Source organism: Phyllobates terribilis, unplaced genomic scaffold, assembly GCF_046119375.1.
Source record: "Phyllobates terribilis strain yellow unplaced genomic scaffold, ASM4611937v1 Scaffold_9__5_contigs__length_417890890, whole genome shotgun sequence".
Classification (NCBI taxonomy): Eukaryota; Metazoa; Chordata; class Amphibia; order Anura; family Dendrobatidae; genus Phyllobates; species Phyllobates terribilis.
This window is the reverse complement of record NW_027362769.1, coordinates 244,438,223-244,448,236: the sequence shown is the minus strand read 5'-3', so window position 1 is coordinate 244,448,236 and position 10,014 is coordinate 244,438,223. Positions and strand designations below refer to the sequence as shown.

Genomic DNA, 10,014 nt, shown 5'->3' with positions numbered 1-10,014 from the left:
ATGTAAACATTTATTTTACTCTCATAGGGCCATTAATTCCAAAGCGTTTTACAGATATCATCACTGTCCCCATTGGGGCTCACAATCTAGATTCCCTATCAGTATGTCTTTGGAGTGTGGGAGGAAACCCGGGAACCCAGTGGAAACCCACTCAAACATGGGGAGAACATACAAACCCCTTGTAGATGTTGTCCTTGGTGGGACTTGAACCCCGGACCCCAGTGATGCAAGGCTGCAGTCCTGACTACTGATGTCTAACAGTGGTTTCAATACCATAATTTGTCATATATTAAGATCATAAATCTCTTTTAGGGTTTAGATTTGGTAAATGAGCCCAGGAAACCATACTGGTTTTGTTGCTCAACAGTTTTCATTGCTTAACCTCTTCCCACCGAGGCCAGTTTTCACCTCCTAACCTGATTTTTTTCAAATATGATGTGTGGCTTTATATGGTTACATTGTTGTAGTTCTACTACATATGCCAGTGATTTTCAAATTGTTTGTTTTTGTTTCACCACACATTGTACTTTATGTTAATGTTAAATTTTGGTCAATATGTTTTGTTTTTTATTTATGAAATTTCTAAATCTGACACAAATTTAGAAAAATTTGCAATTTTTGAACTTTGAATTTTTTACCCTTTTAAAGTCATACCACACAGAATAGTTAATAAATAACATTTACTACATGTCTATTTTATCTGCATCATTTTTAAATTATTTTTTTGGTTAAAATGTTAGAAGGGTTAAAAGTTTGTCAGCAATTTTTGTTCTTTATTCTGGTGAATTGTACAAAACCTTACTAAAACTATTTTTTGAGACCACTTCACTTTTGAAGTGACTTAGAGGGGCCTATAAGTTAGAAAAACCACAAACAAGACACCATTTAAAAAACTGCACCCCTTAGCATATTCAAATGCAAAATAGACCCCACAATTTGGTATTACTGAGTACATTGATACCCTATATGTGGCTGGAAACTATTTGGGCACATAGCAGGACTTGAAATGGAATCACAAATTTTTCTGGAGTAGATTGCTGATTTTATGCCAAATTTGCAGAGCCTCTGAGGGGAAAAAATAGCAGAAACCGACCACAAGTGACCCCATTTTGGAAACTAAACCCCTTAAGGAATTAATTTACAGTGTGATAAGCATCTTGAGCTCACAGGTGCTTTGTAGCATGTTATACAATTAAATATTGTTTTTTTTCAGTGAAAATGTTGTTTTACCTCCAAATTACTCATTTTCACATTGGTAACCGGAGAAAATGTAGTGTAAAATCTGTTGTGCAATTTCTCCTGTTGCCAATACCCGACATATGGTAAGAAGCTACTGTTTGGGCCCAAAGCTGGGCTCAGAAGAAAAGGAACATCATTTGAATTTTTCGAGCATAATTTTTGCAGTAATAGACTGCTTACACCATTTGCAGAGCTCCTAGTGTGCGAAAACAGCAGAAAACCCCCACAAGTGACACCATTTTTGAAACTACACTCTTCATGGAATTCATCTAGAGGTGTAGTGAGCATTTTGAATCCACGGATGATTCACAGAATTTTATAATATTGGGCTGTGAAAGTAAAAAATTGTTTTTTTTTCCACTGAAATGTTACTTTTAGATCCAAATTTTTAATTATGAAAAGAGCTAATAGGAGAAAACAGATCACATAATTTGTTACACAACTTCTCCAGTACCACATATGTGATCAGAAAGTATTGTTCAGGTGCAGTGAAAAGCTCAGAAGTACATATTAGTGTACAGAATTTACTGGAATGGTTACCGGGTGCCATGTCAAATTGGCAGAGCCCTTGAAGTGCGACAACAGCAGAACCCTACCATAAGTGATCGCATTTTATAAACAACATCTCTCAATTTATCTAGAGATGTAATTAACACCACATCTGTTTCACAGAAATTTTTACCATTGGGTGTATTGAAAAATTAATTACATTTTTACCATTCAAATTTGACTTTAGCCCCAGATTTTACATTTTCACAAGTCGGAATAGGTAAAAATGGCCCCATTATTCATTACACACTTTTCCTGAATGCAGCAATTACCTATATGCAGTACTCTTTATCCACACAAGAGGGAAGGAGAACTATTTGACTTTTGTAATGCAAATTTTCCTAGAATAGTTTGTGGACTCTATTTGCAGAGCCCCCAGGTACCAGAACAGCAGAAAACCCTCTCAAGTAACCCCATTTTGGAAATTACACCCCTTTGGTATTTAATCTACAGTTGTAGTGAGGATTTTGACTCCATGAGCGTCGTCCGCTAATAAGTATGTATTTGATGCTGCAAAATGAAAATTTCAAATCTGTGCAAGTGATAAAACAGCTTTATTCTAGATTTTTTTGCTACTTTTACATACTAAAAATGCTTTTTTTATTTTAAAAAAGGGCTTTTTTGGTGGGATAAGTGGAACTTTTTATTCTTACCTTTTTAACATTTTAGGGTGCATAAAAGTTCATCACTTTCTAGGATGATTTCAGGAGGCAGAATGAACAAAAATATAGCAATGCAGAAATTGTGGGTATTTTTTTTTTTTATACAGTTCACTGAGCAATGAAAGCAATAAGATATGATACCACATTTATATAGATGTTTATTTTTTGATACTTTTGCATATTAAGAACAATTGTTAGAAAAAAAAAAGTTGTTATAGTCGCTCGCTCTGCTCCACTCGGAGGTAGATACAGGACACGGTCTCTTTAAATGACTTGGTGGTCTATTTGTAGGAAGCAGCATAAACCACGGTCAAGTGCACAACATAAACATAGCCTTTCTGGCATAACTGGAAACAAAAAAAAAAAGGAAAAAGATACAGAACAGTCCTTACTTCGGCCGAGGTCTGCCAACTCAGGGTTAGCAAGAGCACATGGTCCAGTTTTAGCACAAACACAAGCTCCTCTCTCTCAGGAGCTATCTTCCACACACTGAACACCACCTGAATGAAAAGGCTGGCTATTTAAAGCCCAGACCCTGCCCTGGGGTGGAGATATGGTGGATTGCCTACCGCCTGCACTACAGCCATCCTCCTATAAAACATGCCCTTTTTAAATGGCTGTTTAACCCTCTCTGCACCCATTATGCAGTAAAAACTTCCATGTTTCACATCACTGAAGCTAACAGCTTCAGTGAAACATATCTCCCCCCCCCCAGCATTCTGCCAGTGACTTTGTCACAATTTATACATCACCATATTCAGTGAGCTATAACTTTTTTACTTTTCTTGTTTTTTGCAGGACGTGACAACCTTTTCAATGGTATCATTGTTATTTATATACAATTTTTTTTTATAGTATTTTTAATTCCTATTGTCGGCAGTATTTTGAAATAACATCGGTTTTGCAGTTATGGTTTTTTTATGGTGTTTACTATAAGGGTTAAATAGTGTGACAGTTTTACAGATCGCTTCATCATTTCAGTTATGAGTACTTTTTTATTTTTGTTTTTACATAAAAATGTGTACTTACTGGTAAAAACTTTTTTTTGTGATTTTTTTTTTTTTTTTTTTACTTAGTTCCACTATTGCACTATCATTTACCTGAACACTGGTCTAATAATACCCTGCAATATATAAGTATTAGACCCGTTATCTTACACTGCCAGAACCCCTGTTGGGTCCTGCTATAAGCGGGTCTAATATGCCACTGTACTTGGCAGGTCATGCCAACCATGTGCCATGACAACCACTGTCCACTCGTGATTGCATCGTCGATGATCCTTTGGGGTGAGAGGTGGATCACCCTGCCTTTCACAACGTTCTAAATTATGTGCTTGCTACTGATTGTGATATTTATAGGTTTAACACCATCAGTTCGGCTGTTAAGATGTACTCCTGCCATAATCGTGCGGACACAGTCTCTTGTTCCTGCCCAATCACCAGCACATACCTGTGCGTTCATTTGAGTGAATACCCTGCAAAATAGGTTGTACCGGTTTGTAAAATGTCAGGAAGTGGTTAAACAGATGTAGTAAGGTGAAATCTGTGCTGTGAAAAGTTGCTATGCGCACTAAAAACGTTGTTCTTTTAGACATCTTTAATACATTTGCCCCAAAAGAGCATACAGAACCTTCCGTCACTTTTTTTGTGAGGTGGGGTGATTAAAAAGCAGCAAATTTGGCGCTTTTTTTTAAAAAATGTATTCGAGCTTTGACTGTACATTATCAATAATGTTATATTTTTTATAATATACGTTATTATGAATGCAGGAAGACCCTACAGAAAAGTCCCTACAGATGAGGAATTGTTAAAGAGGACATTTCACTTCTTATAAATAAGTCATTTTTTACCGACTGTAAATTCTACAGGTTTCCTGAATCTGGCATTTGTCCTTTGTTCCGTCACCCTCTTTCCAGTATATAATTCACTGAACAAAAGGATGTAAATCCAAAAAAAAAATCACAGTATAAATCAGTTGTACTTATCAATAACAGGTCACCAATGTACTGCAGGATGCAGCAGGCCCCCATGATAAAGGAACAGCGCAGTTGCAAAATACTGATGGAACAACCGCTTACACCTACCAATAATGGGGGGGTTGTCTGTTTGTAAAATGGGCTCATTTATGGGATGGTTTTGCTGTTCTGGCACCTAAGGGGCTCTGCAAATCATTCAAGCAAAGTCTGCACTCCATTATAGTCCCTCCTTATAGAGCTTTTCAGTGTGCCCGAACAGTAGTTTGTGACCATATATGAGGCATTAGCGTACTTATTAGAAAATGGACCTCACAATTTTGAACTCTATTTCTCTTGTTACCTTTGTGAAAATCAAAAATTTAGTGATAAAGCAACATTTTATTTTTTTCCCTTCCGAATTGCTTTAATTATTGTGAAAGCACCTAGAAGGTTAACAGACTTCTGCTATGCAGGTTTGGATACTTTAAGATGTGCCATTTTTAAATGGGGATTTGTTTGAGGGCTTTCTGGCATATATATCCGTCAAATTCACTTCAAAAGTGAGGGGGTCCCCTAAAAAAAAAAAGTATTGTAAAGTTTAGTGAAAAAAGAAATGAAAAATTGCTGCTAAACTTTTTAATCTTCTAACACTGTAACAAAAAAAAAACATAAAAAAATACATATGGTAATGTTATGTATTAATTATCTGTTTTAAGGGCATAAAAATTCAAAGTTTGAAAATTGCTAATTTTTCTGCCTGTTCATGAATATTCAGATATTTTAGTAAATTCAAATCATACTGACTTAAATTTACTATGAACATAAAGTACAATACGTCACAAAGTAAAAAAAAAAATCTAATTAAGAATTACTGTGAAATGTAGAAGTGTTCCAGACTTTATTACCACATAAAATGAAACTGGTTAGATTTGTAAAATTTGGCCTGGTAAGGAAAGGGAAAAATGGCTTAGATGGGAAGACGTTAAGAAATCAGATTTCTCTCCGCACAAAATTCAATGCCAAATGCTCGACCAGCCTCAGTTTCTCCCATCAAAGTAATAGGACATAATCTACAGTACTCAGCATTAGTGTTGAGCGAATTTGTTCAGCATTTCAAATTCGTGTTCGGGGTTCCGGCTTGTTCCCGTCAAGAATCGGCTCCGCCCATGAACATCCCTGATTTGCCATGCTGTCACGCACTACTCGGCATCGGCCACTAAACAATGTTCGGAGCTGTGGAATTTCGCTCTATACATTGCTTGCAGCTGGAGCAGATATCCACTAATCAGTGGGGGTGGCGGGTGGCAGATCCACACCCAATCTCATATTGATGATATATAATATGGAGGATAGGTCATCAATATGCTTGTCCCAGACAATCCCTTTAAACTTTAGAAATTATGCAGCTACACAGACGTACAACTACCAACGAAATAGTTTTATTGAGATTCAAAACCATAAAAAATCTGATAGAGCATTCTAAGCTTTCAATTTATTTCCAAAGCCACACAGCAAGTACCCAATATCTCGGCTTCTCTTTCTTGTCACAGAAGTCGAAAATAGAGAAACATATCCATCTATTGTGTATACAATATCCAAGCTGATCATCAGAATTAATCATTTTACCCTCGATTCGATTTATAAGATTATAAATGAAAATTTCAGTCTGAATAGTAGTTTAGATATTTTGCTAAAGTTGTGAAAATTTGTCTGGGCCCTTCAGCATTTCTTAGATCGTGGCCAAAAATGATTGAAAATATATATATATTTAATTATTACATTAAAAAGTCAACTATTTTTATGAAATCTGTAATGTTCAATTTACTCATTTCTATTCAGAGTACAGTGCCATACCTATGTCGCTATGGGTCACATATATATTAATTACACTGTACAAACTAAATAATACTTGTGCACTCTAGAGATGAGCATTATTTTTTAAGTTAACATATTCCTTCATGTGCTGGTATTCGAAAGAACTTCAAAATATATGAGTGGTACCCAAAAGAAACGGGAACAGTCTTCTGGAGGGCAGTCTGCTAGAAGTACGGGCTTCTGCCAGTAGGTGAATGTTCGTGGAACCTTTCTTAGTATGCTAGCTCACGTTGGGGAAGTTTGCTTATGGCTCCAGTGACTTTATTTTATAAAGTTGTTCAATTTTTCGCCTATTTTGTGATGGCTGATTCACACGACCATAACGCTGCTGTGAAGTTTGGTTTCTTTTTGGACAAAAAAAACATTGGATACAGTTATGAGGGGGTACCCAAATGAAACCGGAATGCTTTTATTAAAAAAAGTGTATTTTTTGTACTTTTTGAAACTTTAGGCTACTTGAAAGTAATCTCCATTTGCAACCAGATAATTTGTCTTTCTGGTTAGGTGTGACCAGATGCGGCATGAATTTTATTGCCCAATTTTCTCAGTTTAAATTTGCTGACAGGAACTCCTTAAAATACCAATCAACTCCATAAATTCATCGATGGTCTGATGATGATCTTCCAAAATGGCTTGACAAATTTTCAGCACATTTTTATCAGTTTAGTCGGTCGATTGCAATAATAAAATAGGCAAAAGATTGATCAATTCGTTGAAAATCACCGGAGCTAAATGGAACCTTCCTCAGCACTGTCGGCTGGCATACTGAAGGGTTCTGCAAACTCGCCATCATCTCACAGTTCAATAGAAAATAATTCCGGTTTCTTTTCGGTATCCCTTGGTATTATCCCTCTCTGGGAGTTCTACCATGTGGAAAAATGTTTTTGCCCAATTTTTTTTTAAGTAAACTGGAACCATGGGCCCAGATTGTTTTAATTAACTCTACATTGATATCTGTGAGGAAAAATAAAATAAAACCGTTATTTGCCCTTTTGATTTAAACAATAGCTTTTAAAGACAGAATAATTATGAGTTTTTCTCCAGAATAGCCAAAGCAATGTCACTAGAAGTAGCCTTACATATTTATCCCATTGACAGGTTGTCACTCAAGGGGTGGGAAAGACTTAGTGCAACACAAAGGGAAGAGGGAAAGGGAGCCCAGACTTTAAGGAAAGGGGGGAAAGTGGAGACCTCCTAGGTTGATATAGCATCACCCTGTCTCCCCTAATGTCCCTGTATTGGCTCTTAACCAATTGCCGCACATGTACCTCATCTTGTCTTTCCCTGGCGTTTGGCTCAAGATAGGGAAGGGAGGAGATGAGCACTAGTCGATGTCCACTAAACACTACAGATACCAAGGAAGGACAAACAGGGGAAAAGTGCTTAGCTTTAGATGACTCCAGACAAATGCACAAACACGTCCTCAAGCTCCAGAGAGGACGAAGTACTGCTCTTGCTAAGCCTTCACAAGGAATAATAAATCTCGCCAGCACCTACCTCTAGAACACACCAGGTATTTATACACCCTGGCCAGGGAGGTAATTAGCCAGAGGGAGGTAGCCGCTGAGTCCTAGAGGCAGCCTCTAAGAAGATGTCTGTAATGCCAAACGTAGAGCTCTCCTGCAACCAACTGCAGGGTGACTGTCTGTCACCTCTGACACACCCATGACACAGGTGTAGTATACTCTGAGAGCAAATATAATATAATAAAATTTATAAACAATGCTTATTACTAATTTGGCAAAAAAACTCCAACAAGATCTGTGTAATAATTGTCCTATTGCACTTTTATCGGCATAAAATTGCACATATTGCCTTTTGGAAAAAAAAACATATACTGCGTAGTGTACTTAATTTTTGAAGGATACCTTTGCATAGAAAAGCATAGTCAACTACTTTCTTCTGTATGGTAAAGGTATACCAATCCTACAAATGACTTACAGGGAATCTGTCAATAGAATCAACCCTCTGAAGCAGTCTATATGGGCATGTAGGTAAAAAAAATTGAACAAAATTATACCTTGGTATGTTAAATTTGATTGTTTATTCTAGAGAAATCCACATTTTTTTAATGTGTAAATGAGTCCTGCCTCCAGAGCTCCTTTTAATTAAAAAAGGGCAATTTCCAGTGTGAAACATGTAATGACTGACAGTCTGCTTTCCTGATCTAAATGTCTCACACAGGTTATGTCCCTATTAACATCATTGCGAGCTCACCTGCATGGTTTCCCTTCCCCCTCCATGCAGGGATGTTTTCATACTCACTGCTCCAGTCCCGCGGCGTGGTCGCATTCTGATGGCATGTCTACTGCTTGCTTATGAAAAATGTGGCTTGGTCTGGAATAAGATATCGGATCGCAGATATCAAGGTATCATTTTATTCCATTTCCTATGACCTACATGCCCATATAGATAGACCGCTTAGGGGGGTTGATCCTACTAACAGCTTCCCTTTAAGGACATTTTGAATTTGATAATTCATCTAATTTAACTGTTTTGTTTTTTTTTTTATTATTTCAACAGGAGCTATGGGAAATTACAGCCACAACACTTACTTGATGCCTTTACATTCTGCGTTACCGAGGAAAAAATGTGAATTATGACTAAGGGAAAAAAAAACAAAGTATCATTGTTCTAGAAAACACTGACCAGGAGCCATCTATATTACTTCAATGAACGTATAAAAGTCATAGTATTCTAGGTACTGAACTGTTATCGGTTTAGGTTAACTAAAAAAATGAACTAGGTTGGTACAAATTGTATTATGTTCTCAAGATTTTTGTTTTTCTGTATTTTTGATCATTAGTTCTTGTAAGCAGGCCTCAAAATGGCCAAGGAGATACTGAAAAAGAAAAATGCGTAAAATGTAGCATACATACCATGCACTAAATTTGTGTCTTGGATGCTTTTTATACCATTATTTTGGTATAAAGTATTCTAGGAGGTAGCGAAAAGAAGTTTCTAACTTGTCTAGCAAGCTACACCAAATGTATGATATACCATGCAGCACGCTTCCAACACTCACGGTCTGATAATGGACCGTGATGACCAAACTGGGTGTAGGTCTCCTGATCCAGACTCAGCAGCCTCATATGTATCTCATATGTATGAGTTCAGGTCTGTACTCAGAACTTGAACGTCAAAAATGTTACACCCTCCTAAGATTAGGACGTAAATAATATGTCCTTAATTATTTACAATTTAATCTTTCTCGGCAGCAGAAGAATTAAAACTACTGAGCATTATCAGGGTAAATTGTACCTCGCATTTCTCACTTCATAGTAGGAAGCAAACTTATCACTGGCTACAGAAAAGCTCTGTATTGTTTTTAAGCATTTCAGAATGGCTGTTCTTAAAGGGATTGTGCCACCATAAAGAATACTTTTAACCAAGCAAAAAATGTGGAAATAAATGTTTTTTTAATTTACATATATTAAAAATTATACTTCATTCAATAAATACCAAGCTTTTATCTTCTGAAGTATGCTCCCTCTTCCATTTTGTCCTCGTAGTGGGCGATCAGCTGGTCGAGTCTGCGCAGTTCCTATCATAAGAGGCCCCCCAACTCCCCACCCCCAGTGTGCACAACGGAATCTCCCTCATACGTCTGACAGCGCAGGCTCCCTGCTGTAAGCACAGAGCGCGTCTGAGATTCATCCCCCCCTGCGCTCACACAGCTGACCTCTGGGTGAGATCATCTGTTCCACAGACCTGTGTGTGAGTGCGGGAAGTGTC

General features: G+C 37.2%; 1 protein-coding gene across 3 annotated transcripts in view; it reads left to right on the top strand.

Annotated features, from left to right (window-relative positions):
* METTL22 (methyltransferase 22, Kin17 lysine) overlaps nucleotides 1–9,680 on the top strand; it is a 224,842-nt gene extending 215,162 nt beyond the window's left edge. For all 3 annotated transcript variants that reach the window (XM_073647778.1, XM_073647777.1, XM_073647779.1), the window contains exon 11: nucleotides 8,803–9,680. In XM_073647778.1, coding sequence (XP_073503879.1) covers nucleotides 8,803–8,838 — 36 coding nt within the window. In that variant the 3' untranslated portion in view covers nucleotides 8,839–9,680. The remainder of the gene's footprint in view (nucleotides 1–8,802) is intronic.
* Nucleotides 9,681–10,014: the final 334 nt, after the last annotated feature.